This window comes from Anas acuta, chromosome 16 (genome assembly GCF_963932015.1).
Source record: "Anas acuta chromosome 16, bAnaAcu1.1, whole genome shotgun sequence".
NCBI lineage: Eukaryota > Metazoa > Chordata > Aves > Anseriformes > Anatidae > Anas > Anas acuta.
Genome location: NC_088994.1, coordinates 16,654,666 through 16,679,979, shown reverse-complemented (window position 1 = coordinate 16,679,979; position 25,314 = coordinate 16,654,666). Strand labels below are relative to the sequence as shown.

General features: G+C 49.9%; 2 protein-coding genes across 7 annotated transcripts in view; one reads left to right on the top strand and one right to left on the bottom strand.

Moving 5' to 3' along the window:
* The first annotated feature begins 293 nt into the window (after nt 1–293).
* On the top strand, nt 294–19,486 carry NCOA5 (nuclear receptor coactivator 5). Of its 5 annotated transcripts, XM_068700097.1 has the most exons (10): nt 331–465; nt 3,024–3,210; nt 3,761–3,868; nt 7,703–7,769; nt 11,180–11,566; nt 11,826–11,941; nt 12,170–12,296; nt 14,622–14,821; nt 16,731–17,054; nt 17,484–19,486. In XM_068700097.1, the coding sequence occupies exons 2-10, from the start codon at nt 3,048–3,050 to the stop codon at nt 18,131–18,133; spliced, it is 2,142 nt and encodes a 713-aa protein (XP_068556198.1). In that variant the 5' UTR covers nt 331–465; nt 3,024–3,047; the 3' UTR covers nt 18,134–19,486. The 5 variants fall into 5 exon arrangements, with proteins under 5 accessions (XP_068556200.1, XP_068556203.1, XP_068556198.1 ...); XM_068700098.1 differs by lacking the exon at nt 3,761–3,868; XM_068700099.1 differs by lacking the exons at nt 3,024–3,210; nt 3,761–3,868 and having other exon boundaries at nt 294–465.
* Nucleotides 19,487–20,858: 1,372 nt separating this feature from the next.
* The window catches only part of SLC12A5 (solute carrier family 12 member 5), a 29,717-nt gene continuing 25,261 nt past the window's right edge, over nt 20,859–25,314 (bottom strand). For both annotated transcript variants that reach the window (XM_068700095.1, XM_068700096.1), the window contains exon 27: nt 20,859–25,182. The gene's annotated coding sequence lies outside the window, so the exon portion shown is untranslated. The remainder of the gene's footprint in view (nt 25,183–25,314) is intronic.

Sequence of the window (25,314 nt, the reverse complement as noted above, 5' to 3'; positions counted from 1 at the left end):
GGCCGAGGCGGCCGGGCCGGGGCGCCGGGCGCTGCCGCTCGCCACAGGGACCGGCGGGGCGGCGGAGGGGGGCGGGCGGTCCCCGCAGGGAGCCCTCAGCGCGGCGTCGCCCCGCGCCCGGCCCGAGGGGACGGGGCCGGGGTCGGGGCCGGGGCGGGGGTCGTGCCCGCCGCCGCCCTGCCGGCGCCCCCCCGCGGCACTCCCGGGCCGCGCTCCGCCGGACTACAACTCCCGGCGTGCCTCGCGGGGCGGCCGCGGCGCGTGCCGGGAGCCGGGCGGGGCGGGGCGGGGCGGGAGGCGGGGCCCCGCGCGGAAGATGGCGGCGGGCCCCGTGCCGTAAAGCGCGAGGCGGCGCCCTTCCGGCCGGGCCCTGGGCGCGCTTTGCGACGGCGCCGTGCGGCAGCGGCGGTTGGCGCCTTTGTCCTGGCGGGCGGCGGCCTGAGGCGGCGCGGGCCCGGCGCGGCGGTGAGTGCGCGGCCGGGCGGCGGCCCCGCAGCGCCGGGGGGCGCGGGGCGGGCGGGGGCGGCCTCGCGGCGGTGCCCCCCACACCCCCACACCCACACCCACACCCGCCGCACGGGGCCGGCTGAGCGGGGCGGGGACGGGCCCGGGGCCCGCGGCTCCTCGGGGCCCTCCGCGGCGGGGTGAGGGCGCCCGGAGCCCCTCCGGCCCGGCCCCGGTGGCTGCCTCCCTCCTGCCGTGCCCGGGACCCGCCGCGGGCTCCCTCGTGGCCCGGAGCCGGCCCCGTCCCGCTCCCGCAGCGCTGTCGGTAGAGCCGCGGGTTTTAAAGCAAAGCGGCCTGAATTGACCCCCCCGGGGCCCGTTGGCACGGCCGCTGCCGTGAGCCGGCCCGGTGCGGGGCCTGCGAGGCCCGGGGCCTGCGGTGGCTGCAGGGGCCTCCTGGGTTGTGCCTGCAGCAGGAGCCGCAGCGGGGACGTTTCCCCGTTTACCATTGCCCGGTATCGCAGGCCGACGTCTGGAACATTTGGGGCTTCTGGGCTCATCATTGCTGATGGGTCCTTGACCGTAATCTGCAGGCGGCAAATGGTCAGAGGCAGGCAGTGCTCGTGTGGGAAAGCTTCCTGCTGGCTCAGCGTGGGTTAGAGCTCGGGATTTATCGCTTCCTTTTGGAAGTGACCTGCAAGTGGAGAAACAGTTTGTTTGTTTTTGTTTTGTGTTTTTTTTTGTATAGAAGGGTCGTGCATCCCCTTCCCACAGCCACCCCCTGCCATTCCCAAGCTCAATAAAAAGAAACAAGAATTTGTTCTGGCTTTCCATAATGGGAGCAGAATGACCCACCAGCTGTGTTGGGAGCTGCTCGCGGGTGCGACGTCCCGAGGCCGTGGTGGTGGGGCACTGAGCCCCTGCCCCGGGCAGTGCTCTGAGCGCTGGGCATGGCCCTGACCTCCCGGGTGCCTGCTGCGTGTCTTAGAGCTACTTCTCCACTTTGGGACAATTTTGAAAAGTTCTTTCAACCTCAGCTGAGAACTCAAGCTGTAATAACAGAAGTGAAATCTAAGAGCTGTGTACAGCAAAATGGGACAAGGCTTGGTCCTTCAGGTGAGGAAGGTAAAACTGTGTGTGTAGCAGGGGAAACAACTTATAGGAGGACTGAGGCAAATGAGGTATAAGAACTGACTTTTTTCTTTGTTCTTGGAGTGTTTGTGTTTGTTTTTTTTGTTTTGTTTTGTTTTTGCTTTCTCCCTGTTTTAGCAGTTCTGTTCATTATAAAAAATAAATAAATAAATATTGGAGTGGGAGGCATTCTCAGCAGGGTTTCCTAAAAGCAGACAAATAATAAAAGCATAAAGGTGGTTGACCTTAAATCAGTTTTATGCCTCAAATCCTGGAGTAAACTTACTTCTCATGCCAATTAAATGTTGTAGAAGTACCTTAGTGAAATCATTTTGTGCTTTTTGGTGTCTGACTTGTTTATTTAGATGCTGCTTTTAAATTACAGTGAATGCAGCGTACTCGTAGGGGGGTGTGCTGGCTGTAGGCAGCTCTTGATGGACAGTAGGAGTTTCTGTTGATATATTCAACTTCACCAGCTTTTCTTTACGGGCTTCTTACCATCAGAAAATTCCATCCTGTATTTCTGTAGTTGGATGTTTAGGAAGGATGACAACTTCATTCTTCAAATAGTCTTCAACTTTGAAAATTTCAGTGCTTTTCACTTTTTTTTGAAGTGTTACTTAATGGTGACTTTTACAAGAGAAAGTGCGAATCCTGGCTCAGTTTCCCTGGTTCTGTTTGGGTTGATAGGTTCTGTTCTGGTGTTTTGAGGATTTTGTTTTGTGTGCTAAAGCTCTTTGGGTGACTGTAATGAACACTGCTGCCTGTTCCCGCAGCGGTGCTGCGTTTATGTTGGGTGCTTAAATTCCAGCTGTGGACCCGCCTTCAGGGGAGTTGGCATCGCGGTGGGGACAAGGATGTGCTGCTGAGTAGCGAAGTGCATGAGAAGCTGCTTTCGGGGCTGGGGAGGCTACGGGTTCGCGCTTAGTAAAGACATCCCAGTGTGGTCACTGGAGCACATTTTAAAATACTTTGCAATGTCACGTTCAAAGCCTATACAGAAATATTTGGCTCCTGTTATGCAATGTTGAGATGAGTGTTTCCCTTCTGCTTATTAAAATATTGCATAAATTTCAATTCTTCTTACCGATGAACTGAGGAATTAGGTATGACAACACAGGGGGTACTGCAAAGCTAAAGTTAAGATGTTTCAGCAGTCTGGGTTTTATTGGTATTTTAGTTTGGAGTTAAACCATTAAAACGCATCTGCAAAATAGATTAGGCTTGCTCCATTCCAGTTCTGTGGGAAGATCAACCGAAATGCTGCGGTGTACGTTTTTGCCAGACTTCCATGTCCCTTGTATTGAGATTTCTCTGGAGCGAAGCTTGCGTCAAACCGACCCAGTTGGCTTCTAGTCCGCAAAGCTGTTAAGTTTAATCTTGTTCCAGTTTAATTTTAATGTCATGGATTGAAATTATATGCGTGGCCATTTCTCTTTTTTGCGAAGAGTTGGATTTGGAACGAAAGCAAAATGGCTCGAGGACGCAAGAGCAATAGCATCAAACAGAGCGACTTCACTAACAGCACCAATCCGCAGGATTTAGAGAGAAGACTTTTTGTCGGCAATTTGCCCACAGACCACATGACTCGTGAAGAAATGGAAGAGATATTTTCAAAATATGGCAAAATCAGGGGTTAGTATTTTATCTTATGCCTTTTTGTGGCTGGGAATTCAGTCAAATATAACTTTCGTGCTTGTCAAATGCTATTTGATGGTGATGAGAGGAGTGACTTATGTTTCACTAATAAGTGACCTTTAATGATAATTTCCTCTGCCTGCATTTTCTCTGAACAAGTAATCCCCTCGATGCAGCTGTACCCTAGTGTGTACGAGCTATGCTTTATCTTTGGGGTTGCAGTGTGATATGACATGGAGCAAATCCATTCTTTGAAGTGACTTCGTAGTCTCTTACTGAAGTCGTGGTCACTTTGTGGGTTGTTTTTCAGTCACTGCCTTGTCAGAAGGAAGCTGATCTGTTTTGTGGTGCTGTCTAAGAAATGCATTTCAGAGTTCCTCAGCTCTGCATTTCAATCCCAGTAGACCCAGATTTCCCACAAAACTTGCCCAGCTGTTTCTGGGTAGTGCCCTTTGCTTGCTCCATCTGGTGGGGTGACGTGGCCTGGGTGCGGGGTCGTGCAGTCCCTTCCTTGTAACTGGTCTTGCCCTGCTGTTAACTTTTCCAGCCCTCAGCATGTACCATGGCTATGGGTTCGTGCAGTATGACCGTCTAGAAGATGTCCAGGCCGCTCTGGACGGTGAGAAGGGTCGCCTTTATAAAGGGTATAGATTAGGTAAGGAAAACTGATCCCTGCTCTTCTACTGACCTTAGCATGCGTTTTGGTAGAAAGGGTGCTTTTGTTCTAAAGCTTTCTGGAAAACTCGCTGTGTGGAACTTGCCTGGCATTAGTCTAAAGTCGCTTTGACCAGGTATGTATTTTCCTTCTGAGTTACCTGCCCTAAGTGCTGTGTGGTTCATCCGGAGTGTTTTCTCTTGCTACTTAGGTCTTGCTCTGAACTTATGTTTGTGTTAGTGTTTGAACAGATCTATAACCTCATGTAAGGAACTGTTGAGCACGTAAGCCCTGGAAAGCATTGATTGAAACTTCACGCGCTTAGTTTTAAAAACATTTGTAAAGCAGTTCTGGGCTTCATCTTGGTAGGTTCAGAGGAATTGGCCACAGAACCTAGTGTCCTGTTAGATAAGAAAACTTAACTTGGATTGTCTTGCACGTGGGGAAATCAATCTGTAAGTAGCCATAAAATACAAGGTGCTTTAAAAAGGCCATTTTCATAAAGATGAAGATAATTCTGCTAAATATGCTGGGAGCAATCTTAAACAGAAAGGAACGATGGGAAGTCTAAGAATAATCTATTAAGTGCAAGTAAAACAATACTTCCAAAGCAAGCCTGTGCTAATTTAAAGAAAAACTTTGATTTAGAAAGGAGTGAAAGGAGCAGTAAATAGCAAAATGGAGAAGTACCAAATACAAGCCTGAAGGTGGAGATGGTGGCAAATAGGGAGGACAGAAGGCTACAAAGAGAAATTATGGCCAGCATTGTCAGAGTCCAGAAGTTTAAACAGTAGCAGCTGCATCTGACTCAAATGCTAATGGGTAATTATTTGGAAGTGATAACTAATTGGAGAAGACCACCTAGTCTTCAGGTAATCTTTCTTCTCTCTCTTTTTGAAGAGTTGAAAGATGTTGCTTTTTATGTAGTTTCCATTTCAGTAGCAAGCTTTAAAAAAAATAAAGCCAGCAGCTACCAAAACTAGACCTCTCAAAATAATTAAATCAACATTTGTGAGGTTCAGTGCAATGAGGACCTCCCTAGGCTTTTAATGTTGCTTTTCTTGGAAAACTGTGGAGTTCTGGGGCCCTGGCAGAGTGCTGTGAGCTTGCCAACAGGTTGAGCAGAGCAGAGCCCAGCATCAGCCCTGGCAGCAAGTAGATTGCATGCACGTCCTGCCAAGTGCCTGGTGAAAGAATAATCCCAGTCAAAGTAAATCTGTCACACTAACAGGACTGCAAGTTTTCTGGATAAAAGTAGCAGTGTTGATGTAGAAGACTTCTGTAAGATGTTTGATTTGATTAAGAAACTAGTACAATAAAAGCAGCGAAGTGTTTTGTGGGTTTAAAATGAATTTCAGTGCAACATAGATGGAATCGCTCAGCGTTTTGAGTGGTGTTCTGGAAGAATTGGATCCTTGCCGTACAGTGTTTTCATAAGAAACTTGTATAGAAAGCACACTATCATCTTTTAAAAAGAGGGAATATAATGGAGGTTGAGTCACTGATGGTGAAGTGACCTGGGCTTCTTCCTAAGCTGGATACAGGCAGAACTGAACTCCCAGGAAAGGCCAATCTGAAGGTCTGCACCTAGCAGGAGTGTTTTTGTCATCCTTAGCTGTACAAAACAGATTTGTAAGTAGGTTTTAGTTCCTGTGGGGTTTTGCTGCTGGAGTACTGTGTTCAATTCTGGTATGCCCAGTTCAGAAAGGATAGTGCTAAATTGGAAAAGCCCCAGGAAAAATCCTAAGGGTTAAAGAGTTGAAGAGCAAGACCTAGAAAAAGGCTCCTTGAGTGGATTGTAGTCTAGTAGGTATAGGTATGACAATAAATGGAAATAAATAGTTTTATTTAACAGCAAAATAAGTTATACTTGGAATAATTCATTGGAACTTTGGTTTCTGTGCTCTGGAGACTTATAGATGGGAGCCAAAAGATGAGCTCTAGTTCAATTCTGCTGCTTGACTTGAGATGGGAATGCAATTCAAGAAACTCTTGCCACCTGTGCTTATTCTGAAGGTTGCACTGTATGGTTGCAGTGTCGCTGTCATCTCAAAGTCCTACAAAACAGAAGATTTTCATTTTCTGAGAAGTTGTTTTGTCAATGTTCAAGCAATCTGTAAATTCTGCTGGCATTAAATAAAATGTTATTAAATCATTTTGTGCAAGAGAAGGATCCCTGTCAAAGGTGTCTTTGTCTCCTAGTAAAATATTTGTTCAGGTTTAAATGATGCTTTTTAATTTGAAAGAAATGTATGGTATTGAGTGCAAAAATCACAATATAGGTTTCTGCAATGGCATCTTACAGCAAAAATAAAAATCTTAAACCCAAAAAGCAGATAGTGTCTTGCTTAAAGATAACATTTGACTTGAAAAATGTTCTCAGCTAAAAAATAAATGCAAGGAAAACAGTTACTTCAGTTATGCAGTGTAAGTATTAAATATACTGGCTAATAAGAGGGTAAAAGGCTTTGTGAGAGTTCAGTCTTGCTAATACATCCACAAATGCTTAAAAGCTTTCTTTATCTTTAATGAGGAAAGCTGTGTAGGGAATACATGTCCTTCAAATTTAGTTTGTGATAGCAGACACTGCAACTGTACTTGATTCTGGAGAGGCTGCTTCTAGCCCCGTGAATGCTGTTACCCTGCGCTCAGGCACGTTCAGATCGCGCTTGCCCCTCTCCCTCTATGAAGAGAACACGATACTTCTTGACTGACTGACAGCAGGGGCAACAATTAGAGCTAAATTCTTACCTCAAATTTTAATTTTGAATGTAATGAAGGATGGTTTGGGAAGTTATAGAAGGTGTAGAAGTCAGCCTAAGGAACATTACATGGCATGTTTAGCTACTTCTAAAGCTCCTGCAAGTGACCAATATAAATAACTAAAACTTTAATTGTTGGTAGATTCTTGGGGAGCAGATAGGACCTAAGTTTGGTTTTGTTAATTTTCCTTAAAAGGTTCTCGGAGTAAAACATCTGAAATCACTTCTGTTTGTTCTTGCCCCTCTCTAGTACATTATTTCATCTCCAGCCAGCTGTTACAGCAGGCTTTGTTTCTCCCCAGTAGAACAGTATTGGTCCCTACCAGTTTGGGGCAACTTCACGTTTTCTGGTTGAGGACAAGACTGTTTCTTCAGTTCTCTTCTTTGTTTTTCACCTCATAGTGTTTTTCATGGAGATACTGAGAAGCCAACCAGTTCTCATATTTCTGACCTATTGCACCTCTTTGCATCTCAACCCAGTGCCTGAGTGCCCCTTGTTGACTGCACCAGGAGCTCGTGCCTCGGGCTCCCTGCATTCCGTTTCCTCCGTGGTGGAGGCTGCACAGTTCAGTGCTGCAGCGGCCCCTTGGAAGGCAGTTGCATGTGCCATTTGAGAACCCTTGAATTATTGTCACCAAGGGTAGCTGCATGCTCCATTGAACAAGACTGGCTGTGAATTTAAGACTGCTGGCCAACAACTTCCTTTCTCAGAGGTTTTCAGACTCCGCTTTTTCTCCTAGAGTCCATGAGTTGCATTCTGCTCGCTCATAGACTGCAGAAGAAAGAGGTTCTTATGGAGTGAAGAGTCTGGATGTAGGCCTGAAATAAAGTGTTAAAACTTCTCCTGAGCTGTCCACCCTATTTTGAAGTCAGAGAAATCCATGAAAACTTCATTGCATTGTACTATCTAAACTTAATAAAAAAATTGTCAAAGTGACAATGTCTCTCTGCTGAATGTATTTTCTTGCACCATCTGGTTGTTGTTGAGCTTAAGTTGCTTTCATTTGAATTGTGCTGATGATCTTTTTTTTGTTCCATAGCATTGAACAGATGGGTTGATTATTCTTTACAGATATTAATAAAGCAGCGGAAAGAAGAAATATGAATAAGGCTTCATCAAGGTCCAGTCCGGCACGAAGGTAAAGTACCTGGAAGCAGTGAGTTATACTAGGAAGGGCAGGCTTTTAGGGCATGAGCCCACTGCCTGTGCTAAATGTCTGTCTCTCTTCCCTACTGCCACCTCCCCAGTCAAACGGAGATACTCACGTGAGACAATCGGGATGCGACTGCTCCACCTGTAAGAGCCCTTCTGGCGCTGACGCCTCAGGAGGCACGAGGGAAGCCTCGTGCTTGCTGCTGTTACTGCAGCTAAGTGTTACGCTGTGTGGCACAAGTTGTAAGACTTGTGAGGAAGAATCAGCTGGGTGTTTGTTCCTGACCCAAGTCTCAGAGAAGCCAAGGCATGTAGAGATACTGCCAAGGGGCTGTAGTGTTCTCAGTGCAGAGGACTTCAGGATCTTGCCTCTTCTCATGTCAAAAACCTGCAGTCCTGAAATGAAGATGGAAAAATGCACGTTAGCAAAGCACAAGGCAGCGTGTATCTGTATTGCACTGCCCCATCTGCATGTGTACTTGCATTTTCAGTATGTGGAACAAGTCTCTGCAGTTACACCCAGGGGTGTGTGTCTGCCTGCTTCTCCTGGCTCCCCACGCCTCAGCAGGCACCGCAGGTGCAGCTCCTGCACGCCCTCTGCGTGTGAAGTCACAAGCAAGTGGAGAAGACACGGGTTGTCCTGCCATGGGAAGATGACTGCCGTTTCCTTTCAGTGGTGTCGCTGGGGAGCGCACCGAGACGTGCTGTGGTTACCGTGTGGTGTAAGGCCTGCATTTTCTGCACTTACACTGTTAGGCTCTGCACACACAGGAGGTGACACGTTGGACTTGAAAGTAATCGACTCTCACATGGTTGGTGTGTTCTATTAATTTGACCTGTTAAATTATCAAAAAGTGGGAAAAAGTGCAACTTGCAAGACATCTACTGCCAAAATGCAGAGAATCTGAGTATCTGCAATCCTTGGCGCTTTGTATATACTGCATTTATCCTGCACAGGGCCAAATGCATTTGCAGAGAGCAGTGCATAGGCAGCAGGCCCAGGAAATGCTTCAGGCACATGTCTGGGGGTTCATGTCACAGAAGCAGCAAGGCTTGGGCCTGGGCAGTGCCAGGCGTGCTTGGTGCTGGCATGGGGACCCCAAAAGTGCTGCGCACACATGAGCAGCAGGCACTGATGCCACGCCTTTGGCCTTGGTGGCACTGCAGATGTACGATGCTGCAGGTATGAGAAGCAGACACCAGTGCAACGACCATTGGGCCTCAGACCACATTGCAAGGGACATGCAGCAGGCACCAGTGCTGTGGGCATTGGGATCCGTGATCCTGCATGCTCACAACAGCCTGTGCCCCTAAGGAGCACTGGAGACACACGAGCCCTGGGACTGGACCACCACCACAGGCGCAGGACTCAGCTGGCGCTGCGGACACCGTGCCCATCCCGTGTGGCTGGCACCAGGTCCCAAGCAGCAGCGCAGGCAGCAGTGAGGCTGTGGGTGCTGAGTCGTGGGCAGGGCAGCAGATGCTGGACTCTGGACCGTGCCGCAGTGCCTGACCAGCAGCTGCCGATGCCAGGGTGTGGAGTCCTGAGCCCTGCTGCGGGCCCAGGCAGCAGCGCTGAGTCCCAAGTAGCTGCAGGCAGCTGGCACTGCAGGAGCCGGACCACAGAGCGCAGAGGTGGAGAGGCAGAGGCAGGAGGCTGCTGCGCCCTCACGCTGCTGCTGGGCGGCAGTCACGCAGGTGCGAGAGCAGAGGAGGCCCGGTGCCACGTCTGTAGTTGTGTTGCACTTGTGCGTTGTTCTTTCCGGATCAATTTGTCTCTGCAGATAATGTGGCCTGTTCTGGTCACCCCCACCCCAGCTGGAATAAATGTCATATTGCAAAACAATTCCTCTGCATCTGGCTGTTTTGCTGTATAGTCTCACAGCTACAGAAAGGTCAGGTACTCAGTATTCATCATAGCAAACGAGGAGTTTCCCCTGAGCTTCTGCCATCATTCACTGCAGGCTGGGGGGAGGAAGGGGTAGGGGAAGACAACGTGCATCTCTCCTGGGCTGTGGTTCTGTGCAGATCACAACCATAAAGCTGATTTGTGTGCTCAAGAGACCGAGGGAGTATACACGTGTGTGTGAGCACAGTTTCTGTAACAGGAGAAGGCTGTATATAACCTGGGTGGCAGCACTGTAGTTTGTCCCAAGATCTGTTTTCTCTCTGGAATCGAGAATGCCAGCGATCCTCTGTGTCCCCCAGAACAGCTGGGTGTCCGAGGCACCAAAGTCCATGCACGGGCTCTGCTTCTCACTGCTGTCTGTTCTACCTCTTAGAGAAACTTGGGTGCATCTGGCTTGTTGCTCCTGCTGTTCTCTCCGAGTGACTACAAAGTGAATGCACTGTAGTGGAAACAGAATTAAATTTTGCTTATCTTTCATAAACTAGATTAGTCTGATAGAAGATTTTTTATTTACAAAACTTGACAGAGGTGAAAAGATGCAAAAAAAAAAAATGTATTGTTTTCTTATAGTTGCCAGTATCGTGGGGAAAGAACATTCCAAGCATATGAAGCTCAGTAGTTTCCTTGCAAGATTTTTTTGGTTTGGCTTAGACTACAGTGAAAGTTATGTTTTCTTTGGAAAACAAAATATGACCTGGAAAAAACTACTGTTTTGGAAAAGATGAAGACTGGAACGTTGCTCTCTTGACTCTGAAGACAGCGTGGTACAAAGTCTGAATGAGCTGGATCATTCAGATGTGACAGGATCCTGTTCCTGCTGATGGTGCAGTGCTGGTTGGGTTTGGTACCCTTTTAATGTGGGGCCTCATAAACATCAGACTGACTTTCCACGGGAACTGTCCCTTCACTGTCAGGACACGACGGTAGCTTTCTGCTAACAGCACAAAACCAACCACACCATGGAGCCTACTGTGTCTCTGGTCTCAACAAGCTCTTTTTTTTAATCATGTGCCAGTAGCATCCTATTTCAGTTATTCTGCTGTCATCGACTTGTGAATTCAATAGGTCCCTTGAATGCTCCTAGCTATCCCATATCTGTGGGTATTAGGCCACAGCACCTTGAATTCTCTCAAGGAATGTGCAAGTTAACGTTTGATTGATGATCCGTGGCTGACATCAGAGGTCAGAGGCCTTGCAGTGATGGTTTCTGAGGTGCCTGCTCGCTCCTCCCACAGGCACCCTACAGTTTTAGTGATGCTCCAGTAAGGAGCTTTCTGTGACTCTTGGCTACAATAAACGTTGTAACTAAGAAGATTCTCCAAATATGTTTGTTTTGACAAATGTGTTTTGGGGCAATTCTTGTCATGGGATAGGAGGGAGGCTTCAGCTGCTGAGAGGAGGGTCGCTTTGGCACCTCAGGTAAGAGATCTGGGGGTAACCACACTTGCCTTGTTAGCAGTCTAATGGAATTTCCCTGGTGTTTTCAGAGAGCCATATGCCTACGGGGATGGCCGAGATACCAGACGCGATCGCTCCCCTCTTCGGGGGAGCCCACGGAGAGATCCCAGAGATGGCAGGGATGGTAGAAACGGACGAGATTCCAGAGACGCTCGAGACATTCGAGCCAGAGACATGCGTGATGCTAGAGACCACAGGGACCCACGGGACCTGCGAGACCTTCGAGACCCCCGGGATATCAGGGATCCAAGAGACTTACGGGACCCTCGTGATGTTAGAGACTTTCGTGACCCCCGGGAGCCGCTGTATGATCGATACAGGGACCCGCGGGACATGAGGAATCCACGGGACATGAGGGATCCGCGGGATGCGAGGGATCCGCGGGATATGAGAGACCCTCGGGACCCTCTGTACAGGTAACTTTCCCGGGGCTGTTTGGCAGCACGATGTTACGGCACTGCCCCTCTGGTTGTAGTGGTCGGAGCGGTGCCGGTTGTTTAACGTAAGGATATTGCTCTAGCTGAGGACAGTTGGGTGCCTGCTTTGGGTCTTGAGGGTAACAGCTGGGTTCTTCAGTAACTGAGCTCGAGGAAGGTCTGTATGGGATGCACTGGCGAAAGTTACTGACTGAGGTGTGCTGGAGCATGGGAACTACTGCTTCTGTAACCCTTGCAGGCGAGATGAGACTTACGACCGCTACCTTCGCCTTGAAGACTACTACCGGCGGAAGGACGACTCGTACTACGACCGTTACAAAGAGCATTTTGATAGAGCACCAGTGAATTCAGAAGGTTAGTGCCTTTGAGACCAATAAACATTGGTCAGATGTGTATTTATTAAACGGGCAGATCTGTGTCCTCCTCTGGGAGGATGTAGATGGCTGTGGACAGGCACCATCCACAGTGCGTTACCTCCCGTGGCGCTGGCTGGTTTGGAGACAGCCCAGCCATACACACCTCTTTGCTCCGAGCAGATCCAAAGAGCATTATTTGTTCTGTCTTTCTGTGGCTTGGTTTCAGACCGTCTCAAGCGCGAGGAGCGACGGCGAGAGGAGCTTTACCGCCAGTACTACGAGGAAATCAAGAGACGTTTTGATGCAGAGAGACCTGTGGATTGTTCTGTGATAGTGGTGAACAAACAGACAAAGTAAGAAAGTAATGACCACTGGTTGTTATTGTGTGCTATAAGAAAATGGAATTAAGCTTAGCCCTGCCTTGGGGATATTTGTCTTGCACATTCCCTTGAGAGTGGCTTTAGAGCCCTCAGAAAGCCACAGCTTCTGTGGAAATACTGACTGGTTCATCAGATGTAGAAATACCATTATATCTTAGGCTTTACTTGTATTCCCTTGTCAGCTATCAACATGCCTTGTCCTGAACTTTTTCTACACGCTCTTCACGTCAGCCTACTGTCACGACAGATTGTAGTGGCCAATACTTGTTATTTTGGGGTTGAATGATATGGAACTTAGTAAGATGTGCTAATCAGCAGATAGCACAGGGACATTGTCAATGTTGAGTCATGGGGGTGTCCCTTTCAGAGCTTGTGTCAGATTGAAAGGAGCTGAAATTTGTCCACTTCAGCTCCTTTCAGTCAGCAGTTATCTGACTTAGATTACTAAGGCAGATACCGTTCAATGCAGTGTGTAAGAAATATAAAATCACTGCTGAAAGTAGTCATGAACAATACCAAAAGCATGCGTAACAAGGAAAATCTCATGTGGCAGTCCGAACCTTTACGGAGGTGTCCCCACTCAGTGTGCCTCTTCACTGTGCTAAATGCGAGATCACTTACCTGGAAACAAAAACGTAGGCCATGGCTGTAAAAACATGCACTTTCTTTTGGAATGTAAGGACTGAAAACAATTTTAGGAGTCAAATGGATTTCAGTCAAGAATGCTGGTATGTCTATGGTTTGGAGAACAGGCAGTGCCTCTGTTGGGAACAGGGAGGTGTGCCTCTGCCTAGGTAAGGGGAGCAGTGCTGTAATGAAGGCACCACTCTGACGTCTGTACCTCTACAAATACATACATTGAAGAATAGAAAAGATGTAGATGACCACAGATCTGGCTTGGGGTCTGAGGAAAATGTTTGTCAAGAGGAAATTTAAAGCTCTCTAATCCCTATGAAAAAGGGAAAAAAAAAAAAAAAAAAAAAGATGAAGAGTTGCATTTATTTAACTTTGCTATACCTGTGAGGCAGAAAGAGAGCTGCTGCTCGCCTGGTCTGGTGACAGAAGGCAGAGCAGGAAATCAGTGTTGGAAACCAGGGAAATGGTGAAACTGAGGTTTACTTTTAGTGGGGCTGATTACCTATTGGAACAAATCTCCAAAGGGAATATTAGATTCTTTATCCCTTGGTGACTAAAAGTCTTTGGGAGATACAGAGCACAAATTATTGTACCCAACAGAGCATTCTGTGCTGTGCTTTGTGCAGAAGGATCATCTTAACGTTCATCAAACACCTGAGAATCTTTTTGGTGTGTAACAGCCACAAACCTTAAGAGCCTGGAGCACGTGGTAAATCCTGGATGTTGAAGCATACTTGTCACCTACTATAGGCCTATTAAAAGATGATTCATGAAGGACTTAGATATGTTATCAGTGTAACTTAGAAAACTTTAAAAAGGCATTTGGGCGCAGAGGAACAGTTTTAGTCACCTTTGCAGTGCTCACCTCCAAAGGTGATAATCTGAACCTCCTTCACAAGCTGCAAGTGTGCACAGACTAAAGCTCTCAGAGTGCATATGCAGCCAGTATTGCAGCTTTGGACCTGAGTATTGTAAGCTTAATAAAAGGTTTGGAAGCTTCCAGCTCAACTGTATGAGCTATTGTTTGTGGGAAGTCTGCAGGGCAGTGGATACAGGAAAAGTGGATTCGTAGATGCTGTGTTGATAGTGGGCTAGAACAGATCACAGCTAATAGAATTAAAGAGCAAGAGAAAATGTATTTGCAACTGAAGGGAAAGTATGGATAGTTAATTCTCTGAAAATTAATATTCAGGTTCAAACGTTGACCTGTGCTACAGTGACTTAGGATAAGGTGCGCTGGAAGACACTAAACATGGCACGAGTAACTAACTGTCTTCTGGAGGTTAGCTGCTGTGCTGCACACTTGTTAGATCTCTTCAGGAATAAATTGCCTCATTTAGCGAGAGTTCAATTTAAATGCATTTATATGTAAGCAGTTTTATAATAGTATAAATCCTTTTGCAGACACTTTTTCAGCTAAGCTGAGGCTTGATTTATTATCTATCTCAGTTAAACTGAAATGACTGATTTAGTTCAAAATAAGGGTGGGATCTAGGCTTTTACATTACAATATTGAGATTGCCTTAATACTGTCCTGTTAAACATTACGAAGTGAGGTAAGCCATCAGGAAATTGAATCTGAGATGGAGAGGGTGAATGTGCTAGAGTTTGTTTCTGTATGTGACTGACTTGTAAAACTCTGCTGGCTTTGCTTTGTGTTAGGGAGTACGCGGAGTCGGTGGGGCGGAAGGTGCGGGATCTGGGCATGGTAGTGGACCTGATCTTCCTCAACACCGAGATGTCACTGACGCAAGCCTTGGACGATGTGAGCAGAGGAGGGTCTCCTTTTGCCATCGTCATCACCCAGCAGCATCAAGTTCACCGTTCTTGCACTGTTAACATCATGTTTGGCACCCCACAAGGTACCTGAGGTCTTAGTAGGCTGCGTAGCTATGTGGTCGCTCTGTTTTAGAGCAGTTCTTTGTGTAGTTCATTTTTTCTTGAGCAGTTCCACACGAGATGATGTTCATCCACGCTATGTCATAAGGAGTTACTAGCAACTTCATGGCAAGTGATACCTGTAACTATCATTATTTACAAATTTCTATAATAACTTATTTGTCCCTTGCCAAAAAGGCTGTCTAATTTCTGCAGGAGAGAATCTCTGCTGCATTTTAGGGAAAGTCATGATCCCCAGTGCTAGAAGAACCACAGTTCTAGAAAAGACACTACTGCCTTGATAGGTTTCTGAGTAATACCAGTCCAACCTCAGTTTACCACTTAACCGTTTTCTCAAAGACGAAGTGTTTGGAATGTGAAAAATCACAAGACAGATTTCATAAGCAAATGAGAATTAAGGAAAAGACAATAGGGATAGCTGACTCTGTCAAGGCAGAGATCTGACTGTGAAACTGGAGGGAGTTGTAAGGAGACACAACTATACAGTGATTGAGTGGACACATCCCATATTTTCACCACTATTTATACTTGTTGCATAATTTTCTGTCTCAGGGTATGACTTGGTTGTTGTGAGCATGCAACATTTGTATTAACAAATATTTTGTCAGAAGGTGATTTTGGAAAGTCGGGCTTTTGCTATGATCATGCCTGCTCATGTGCTGTTTACAGAAGTGGGTGTTTGACCGCAGTTGAGCTTTCAGCAGTTTTCTCCCTTGTTATGTTCTCAAGTAATGTTTTGTCAGGTTCGTCTGAATGCACATTCACCATTTTTTGTTGCTTACTGACTGAAGAAGCCTGGTTTCTTTTAACATCTGATCCAGGTGTGGGGAGATTCTGTCACTTTCTGCAGAAATCCATCTCAAGCACACTTTCAGTGGCCTTTCTACTGCCCTTGGTTTTAACTCTTAACTCCTGTGGTTTAATATCCATCCTGCTGCCAAAACTTCTCCTCTTCTTCACTGGATTTAGCTGCATATCAGATCTGATAAGAGCCCCTGTCATTAACTCATTCACAGCGCTTTCTAGATATTTAATATTTTGCACTTGAACCGCATACGGTCACCTTTCCATTCCTGTTAGTTTTAGGGAACTCTTTCACAACTTGTGTAAAGCTTAATGTGGAAGTGAACCCCAGGGCTTTAGGCATTTTTGTGGAAGATAAAGGACTTCTCTTTTAATCTCTCTGCGTAAATCTGTCTTCTGGGGAACATTTATGTGTGTGCTTTGTGAAGTGGAAATAATGACCTCAAAAACTTTAAAAGGCAAGTGTAAATAAAATAGTTGAAACTGACCATTATTTGATGTATCACGGAAGAACTTTATTGCTGTTTATTGTCCCAGAGTTTAAAACAGAAGTAGCAGTGTGAAATTCAGCCTGTTCTTCTTTCCTCCCTGTCTCCTGCATATCTTCACACTACATTAAGGTGTTGACAGTACAAAACCAAAGAATATTCTCATCAGTGTCCTGCTCTGGGAAGGTCTGTCAGCCTAGAGAGTGCAATTCTGGGGCCTGTCGAAGGGTTCAGCAGTAGAACAGCTGGAGCTGTCTCCTCTCAGAGCGTGGAGAAGTTGTGTGAAAGGTAGAGGGAGCTGCTTTCTCTTTTATTCAGATGAGAGGCCAGAAAGACTGGTGTGGTAGCTTCTCAGAGCCCTCAGCTGTGGAAAGAAGGGTCGGCCTTGCTGGGTGATAGCCTTGAGCCTTTTGGCTTAAGAAATTGAACTCTTGCTGTGTGCCTAGAGAGCTCTCCAGATCTATGCTTGCAGTTCCTAAGAGGTGCCTGCCTGCTGAATGAGATACGCTGCTGCGAGGGAGACAAGATACCTCCTTTTAATGCCTTTGGTTTTCTTACAGTGTTTCTTTTCCTTGTGCAGAACACCGCAACATGCCACAAGCTGACGCCATGGTGCTGGTGGCAAGGAATTACGAGCGCTACAAAACAGAGTCACGGGAGAAGGAGCGTGAAGAAATTGCCCGGCAGGCTGCCAAGATGGCAGATGAGGCTGTGCTGCAAGAGCGAGAGCGCCCACCCCCTGTGGAGGAGGGGGCCAGAGGGGGTCACCCTCCGGGGATCCAGACTCTCTTGAACCTTCTGGCAGACAATCGCTATCTGACTGCTGAGGAGACTGATAAAGTAATTAATTACCTGAGAGACCGGAAAGAAAGGTTACTTAGGGGAAGCACTGATTCTCTGCAGGGTAAGTTGTGTCAACCCCAGACAACGTTACTGATTGTCTGGTTAGTGGGTTCTCCGGGCTGGGACAGGACAGCAGTACTGGCATTACAGAGGGGTCCTAGTGTAGTAACACTTTCACACAGCGACGTATTTTACGGAGATGGACGTGTATTCAGGAGTGCTGAGACTATTCTGATATTTCATGTGACAGAACTTTTATATTGGATTCTCTCAGGGAAACCACAGTGCTGCCATAACTGATTGGCTGCTACACAAAGGGCAACAATTATGTTGAGTGGTTTGGGTCCCCCAGAGCCATGCAGCCCTCATGTTTAGAGGGGTGGGTATTCACTGAGACTTGTGTCTTCTTGGTAGCTGCCTCACTAGTTTCCTTTAGGTGCCTCTTCAAGGGCATTTGGAGAACTTTAACTCTCTTTCTTTTGTTTCCCAGCACCCATGTCAAGACAGTCTCTGGGAGCACCTTCAGCGTCATCTCTGGGCAGTCAGTCCAGCCTTCCAAGCGCTCAAGCTCATCAGGGTTCACAGCCTCTGGTCCCTGCTCCTTCTGTTCCAGTGTCCTCTGCTAATCCTCAGCAGGAGCTTCAGGCAAAAATCCTCAGTCTCTTCAACAGTGGGGCAGCAGCCGCTGCTGTAGCAAACAGCAGTTCTGCAACCTCTGCGGGCACATCGGGTGGCACACCGAGTCAGAACTTCGCTAGCATGGCCAGCGGTCAGGCCCGATCAGCACAGATGAGTGCTGGAAATTTAAACCAGGCTCAGCAGAGATTGCAGACTCCAAGCGCACAGCTTCCTGCCCTCCAAGGCCCTTCAAGAAATGCAGGTCCAAGACCTGGAGCTCCTCCGCCAGCTCAGGCACTCTATGGCCAGCACCAGAATCGCCTCCCTGCCCCTGGCAGTGTACCTGCTCAAAGGCCAGTCTCGTCTGGTATCAACTTTGACAACCCTAGTGTACAGAAAGCCTTGGACACCCTTATCCAGAGTGGTCCTGCACTCTCCCACCTAGTGAGCCAAACAGTGGCTCAGGGGCGAGCAGGGTCCTCTGCCCAGCAACCCATGGGTTCCTACCAGCGACACTATTAAAGCTGAGCTGTCAAGCCCTTTCCCTTTCCCTTTGCCATTCCATACTTATAGCTGTTTAAAAAGTCTCCTGTTCTTGACATGGGACAAATGCCCCTGGATATGCATGTCCTCTCCACTTTGGTGAGAGTGTACTCCCAGTGGCATTGCTGCTGAGTATTGCTAGTGCTGCCCTTCCTCACTTCGGTCTGGATAGCAGTGTAGCAGTGTTCAGAGAAGTGTATTTTATTTTCTCAGTGGCAGAATATGCTGAGAGCCACTGTGGGTAATTGATTGTTCTGTTTAAGCACAGAAGCTGCTGCAATGACGGTCCTTCTGCTTTTTCTCACTCCCATTAGCTGGTGTATCTTCACCATGCAATGCAGTCTGGTCTCACCAAATGGTCTTAGCACAGTTTTGGGTCAGTGGTTTTGAGAAAATGAGATGGGACTGAACAGAGCCCTCTGGAGATGCATCTTTTTGGAAGGGGCCCTATTTTTCTTTGGATTTTTTTTTTTTTTCAATGCCACATAAACAAATCTGAGAGAGAAAGTACAGTGGTAGCACTAGCAGCTGAATTCATGTAGCACGTGCCTGACCATAACTTCGTAAGCCACGACAGTACCGGTCAGTGCTTCTGTAGCTGGGCTGTCCGGTCCTGGCGGAGTGAGGCTGACAAGTGCTCCTCACCTCACCCAGCAATGCAAAACGGCAGTTCTGGTCCAAGCACAGAGGTGGATCGGAAACAAGAGCTTCTGGGTGAGGCAGGGATTTCAAGTGGTCAGTTGATTTTCCTACACCCAAGTCAAGTCATCAATTTTAAGTTCAATATATTAAATTTGGTATATAAATTTCCTTTTCTTATAATCTTGCTTCTTCACAGTTGGTTACTGTAGCCCAACAGCTCAGCCACGCTGATGTGCTGCTGGACCTGTCTTGCAAATACCTGCAGCCCGTTGTCAGGTGGTGAATGTCTGCTCTCAGAAACTTCATCTGTTCGTTGGTGTTTTGTCCATCTAATGTGGAGAGGCAGTGCCGACATGCAATACTATAATTTTATACATTTTTCAACACTTTGGTAGCTGCAGTGGACAGTTGAGTGGAAAATCGGGCAGTGATATTTCACCGTGTTTTTAACCAGTAACATAATTTGATACCAGAATACAAAACTCCTCTATTTTGTCCTCCCTTGCACAGTCTTTGTGGAGTCTGTAGGCTTCCTGCAGAACCGAAAGATAGTAAGAAAGCAACGTTTTGGAGCAGAGATTTTTTTGTTTTTGTCCTAGGTGGTTTGTGTTGTAGCTTTTTTTTTTTTTTTTTCTTTCTGTGCTGTTAACAAAAGGACATTACTTTTTAATAAAAAGACAGGAAAAACATTTTGTTGCATTTTTGATGCCTAACAGCTTGATTACTGCTGGAATACATTATTCCACTGTGTTTGCCATTACCCTCTTCCAGGTAAGCTGCTTCAGACGCTGCCCAGCACTGCATGCCAAGTGGAAAGTGAACAAAGCTTTCCGTGCCCTCCTGTGAGAGTACCGTGGTCTGTCTCAGTTTATAGTACTGTGGTACTTACTGTCACCCACTGGACTTGGACACTGTGGACCAGATCAGCCCATGTGGTTGTTCAGGGACCAGCACGTTGGGGCTCTGTGTGATGGGGGCCAATGTGAGAGGCCCAAAAGATGCTCTAGCTGCTGGGGGCCTCCCTCAGCCCAGTGACTGGGTGCCCAGTGCTGGAGCTGCACTTGCTGTTAATTGAACAGCTGCCGCTTAAAGCTGAAGCTACCCCTCCCTGTGCATTTTAGCGCCGGCCTCCCTTTGTGCTGCCCTTGTTAGACAACCTGAAATTAAATAGAATGTGTCTGTCTGCTTTCTTTCCTCTTCCTCCCTTTCTCCCCTTCTGCAACCCAGAGGCTTCCATCAGCTTAAACATGGGAACAAAATCACATTGTAGATGTGATTTATTTATTTATTTATTTTAATTTAGCATAGGTTCTGCTGCTTTCTCTGACAGTATCCTTCTGGACATAATATCCAGCATACAGCCAAATACCTATTATGGGGGGTGAACAGGGTCTGGCTCCAAGGGTCACAGTAAATGGGGTTGCATCAGATCGTCCATCAGTCAGTAGTGGGGTTCTGCAGGGTGCCACAAATGGGGTGATGAGGCTGGAGAGCAGCCCCACAGGAAGGGATCTGGGGGCTCTGTCAGGCAGCGGGCTGACCCCGGCAGCCAGGAGGTGCCGCAGGCACAGCACGGCTGCTGCCCCAGGGAAGGGTCCTGCTCTGCTTTGCCTTGCCTCGAGCACCACGTGCACTGTGGGGCAGGGACATCACGCTGTTAGGGAGTGACAGGACCCGAGGGAACAGCATGGAAGGGTCAGGCGGGTGTTAGGGGAAGGTTCTGCACCCACAGGTGGTCGGGCACTGAACAGGCTCCCCAGGTCACAGCACCGAGCTGCTGGAGTTCAAGGAGCATTGGGACAGCGCTCAGACACGGGGTCTGGGTTTGGGTGGTCCTGTGCAGAGCCAGGAGTGGGACCTGGTGATCCTGGGAGGTCTGTTCCAACTCCAGACATTGTACAATTCCATAAACTGGCACCTAACGCCGCTCCTCTCGTGCTTTGCTTCCTCTGCAATCTGACGCTGCGGTTGTTGGTTGCTCCTTGTTACTGAAATGGGGGCAGCCAAGTGCAAAGTAGCTGTGGAGACCCTGCAAGCAAGTGAAAACTCCCCGTGCAAGTAGTGAAGGGTGTAATAAAATCATTTATTGCATTTTGTGCAGACAGGAGTCTAGAAAAATGAATACAGGTAAAGCAGTAAAGCATTAACAGGGAGCATTCAACAGCTGAGGAGCCACTCCTCCATTAATACCTGCACAGAGAACACAGGGGCTGTACTGAGGCGGCCTAACGCACGATACTGAAACAGTCACAGAAATTAAATGCAAGCCTAATACTTTTTTTTTTTTTTCTTTTTAGTTTTTGGTTTGCAACCTGTTTTATTTACAAGGTTTTAAACTTAATTGCATTGCTCTGCACACAGATTCTCTAAAACACAAAGCATACTAGGTCACTACATGTCTATTGAAATATTGCACTCGAATAAAAGTCACTTGAATGGACGCAGAACACCTAGCTACAGTGATTAAAAGATTATTGAATGAACTGACTGGGTGATAACATTCATAACAAATATATTGCACATGTAGCACAGAAAGTGTTGTAACCAGCAACTCTCAGACCTGCCGGGCCTCCTGCTCGGTTTCAGTCCTGCTGCAGAGGGGGTCCCGACCCCCCCTGCACCTCGCTGCGGCCCCGTGCCGTGGCTGCCTGGGGCAGCCGGGGGGGTGCGGGGTCCCCGGGGCAGAAACCGCCCCGTGCCCGACGGGGAGCCGCGGGCATCGTCTGCACCATGGCGAACAGCAGAAGGATGCTCCTTGGGGAAACTGAACACTCACAGAGGCCAAACGTGCAGGGCTGGGTTTGTAAACTAACATGCAGTGCTGTCTGCTAAAACTGGCCCTCTCCAGACCAAAGGCAAGTGAGAACTCACCGTGGAAACCAGCACCTTGCCTGCCGCAGCGAGAGCTGCCTGGCAGGGGGTTGAGGCAGCCCAGGCTGTGCCAAGAGCTGCGCCCTGTTCTTGCTGGAGGATGAGGAAGGGAAATGCTTCGTTTCAGTGGGACGGATGGAAACAGCTCGCCTTTTGGCTCCCCGGCGGAGCCAGGACTGCAGCTTCACCAAGGGAAGACGAAACAGGGCAGAGGGGGAGCGGGACCTGTTTGGATGCTGGGACGCGATGAAGCAAACCCGCCTGCCGGGCAGCACGCTCTGGCCTGGCGTCCCCGCTGCTCAGCAGAGAATTTCTGCCCCAAAAACCCGCGTGTGCAGCCAGAGGAAGAGCTCTGCCTGGCCCTGGTGCTCCTGCCACTGGCTGCTGCTGCCATAACCCCTCTGCGCTCGCTGCTGGGCGGCCCTGCAGGGCTGGGGGCAGCTGCAGGGCAAAGCCGGGCGGTGACCAGAGGGTGACTGCAGGGGGGCAGCGTCTTCCACAGGGGCAGAGCCGTTGGCAAGCGTTGCAGGCCAAACAAGCGTGGTGCTAGCACATGAGATGAGTGGGCAGGTCGGTGTGCATGCCTCCTCTGGTACTGCAGAAGTGCTTCAAATACTTTGGGGAGGCTGGAAACAGCACACGAGCTTGTGCAGGGTGGTGTAGGGGCAGAGCCTGGCAAAGCCTGTGTCCCATGGGACTGCCCTTGCCCCAGGCAAAAGGAACCTTTCACCTGTGGATGCCTCCTGCTCTTGTAAAAGCGCTGAGCGAGCGGCAGAGGCAGGACCAGGAGCACTGCTCGGTGTGTCTGTTCTGCTCATCAGCCCAGAGCCTTTGTGCTGAGACTGCATCTCAGCCTGACTTTCCTCTTCTGTAAACGCTGGGCTCCCCTGGCAGCAGGGAACCAGGCTCTTGGCACTATCTGTCTTCCACACCAGTCTGTGATGCAACCTGCTGCATCTGTGCAGCGAGCTGAGCTACCATGGCAGAAAGCCTGGCTGGGGCCGGGGCTGCTGGAGAGAAGGGAGGCACTTTGGGAGTGATGGAAATGTAGGAGCAAGGTATAAACAGGCACAGATGTGCAGCTGGGGCTTGGTTTTGGTCTGGGAGTGTGTCCAAGTAGTCTCTTAAAGCAAAAAAAAGAAAAAAGAAAAAAAAAGCCAAAAGCCAAAAAAAGAGCACAAACGAATCAAAACTTCTTTCTATCCAAGCAGCCCCATATAGCTTTGGCCTGGAACTGGAGGAGTAGAGAAGCTCTGCAGAGGAAGAGGGGACAGCGTCCTCCTGTGCAGAGGGAGCTTCCTGCCCTCCCGGAGGCTGGAGCTGGGGGCTGCGGCTGGCCCCAGCCCGTAGGACGGGTGGGCGAGCACGGAGCTGGCTGCCAGGGCCGCGGGGATGGAGCAGGTGCCAACTGCTGCCCGGCCACCCATGGGGACGCTGCACAGCACCCGCTCCTCCCTGCCGGCCGGGACGCTGCGGGCCGCACGGTGCCGCGGGGCGAGGGGAGGCATCGGGGCTGTCTGGAGGGGGAGGAAGAGGAGGAGGAGGAGGAGGAGGAGGAGGAGGAGGAGGAGAGCTCCAGCGCTGGGCTCAGCTCTGGCCGGGTCACCCTCACTGTCCACCGCGCGTGGAGGGGACATCGCGCTGCTGTGCGGGGCCAGGCTGGCACAAAGCAGCCAGCACTGCCAGGAGAGGGCAACTCTTAGCAGGCTGCACTTTGAGTGGAAGCTCAAATCTGCTGTGAAACAAGTTCAGAAAAGTCTGTAATTTCTTTTCCCTGAAACTTTTAAGAAGCTAAATCAAGAAGAGAATGAACCCACGACCTGGCCCGTTCCCAGGGGCTGCTGATGGCTGGGGAAGGCGACAGCCCTCACCGCCACCCCAGGGCGCTCGGTGCCGGCGGGTGGGCGCCCTTTTCTTGCAGGAGCAGCCTGTCACACCTCCGTCCCCACAGCCTGGTGCTAGCATAGCCCTGCATCTCTCAGTATAGATATAGATCTCTATATATAGACTTCATCTGGTTCTATTAACATAAATATGATCACTTTAAAAATACACGTACTGTATTATGTACACTATGTACATGGGGCCGGGGCCGGATGACGGCACGCCATGGCTGCCCCCGGCACCGCTTCCTGCGTGGTTCCTGGAACCGTTCACATTTGTTAAAAGCTCCTCAGTTTCTCTGGCATGAGAGATGCTGTGGGGGACGGGGGTGGCTCTGCAGCTGCTGCCGACGGTAGGACATGTTTGAGGGGCGTCCCACGCCGTCCCGCCACGTCCTGCTGCCTGCTGCAGGGCTGTGGCAGGAGGGGACGGGCTCTGGCCCACGCCACCCTGGCCAGCGGCTCCAGGGGCTCTGGGGTCTGCCCATGGCACTGCCCCAGCAGCAGCGTGGTGCTGGGGAGCGGGAGCACAGCCACGAGTGCCGGGGGGGCACGGGGCCCCTACAGCCACCTCCCTGCTGCAGGGCCCAGCCAGAGCTGCTGCAGCAGGGCTGAGACCAGTCACGCAGACTTTGCATATGTTAAAAACTACCCGCAAATCCCAAGTTTCCTACAGCCCCGTGGCAGCACCTGTGCCTGCCTAGGGCCAGGGTTAGGGGCTAGGGGTGAAGCCCTGCAGACGCAGCGGGACATAGGGGACTGGTGGGCTGGCCAGTGTGGGGTCCAAACAGCCCCCAGAGCCCCCAGTGTGGCACCAGTTCCGCGCTCAGGCCACGAGCAGGCACAGGCGCCTGGGGTTGGCGGCACCCCCGCAGACCTGAGCGGCTCCGACTGATGCCGGGCACCGTGGGGCATCTGCTCCACTGCAGACACTGTGGCTCCAGGCAGGGACCGCAGCACGAGAGCCAGGGCAGAGGGAGCCGGGGTCAACAGGGAGGGGGACAAGGATCATCGCCACCCACCCCAGGCCAGAGCTCATGCTGCAGTGGGATTGCTGCTCTCCGGCATCCCGACCTCCTCGGCTGCCCCCCACCCTCTGCCCCCTCCAAACCATCTCGAGTGCCTCTCCGTGAGCACGGCCCATGGCCTCCAGACGGGCGGCAGCGGTCGGGGCGCTCCAGGCCCAGCACAGTCAGGGGCCCCGGCCCTCCCGGGGCCAGCGGGCACTGCCGGAGGTGGGGAGAGGAGCATCCGGCGAGGAAAGCATGCTGGTGGCCTCTCTCTTCTCCCAGCACCTCCACAGAGAGGCAGGGTGTGAGCGTCGGGCATCGGGCAGTCACAGGGCACAGGCACATCCAGCCAAGCTCCGCAGGGGGGTAGCAGCACAGCAGGGCCCGGGAGCCCATCTCGGCACAGCTGCCCTCCTGCCTGGCTGGGGGGGCCGCGAGGAGCAGCGTGGGGGCCGGCAGCGGGGGCTGGCCCTGCGGGGGCCGGCGGTGGCAGCAGCGCTGGGCTCCGGTGCTCAGTCCGCGGTACACTGTATATATTTATATATAAACAAGGACAGCAGTGCTGTGACGTTGCAATGAGGAACAGCTGCTCTGGTGCTGGATGCTCCCGGAAGATCTGGTGCTGCAGTTCGAATGGAGAGGTCAGGGGCACGGCTAAAGCCAGGTGAAGTTTTTGCGCACCGGCTGCCATCAGGCCTTCCCTCCTCCCCTCCAGGAGCGCGGTGCAGGGGGTGGCGGGGCTCTCGGGGTGCGG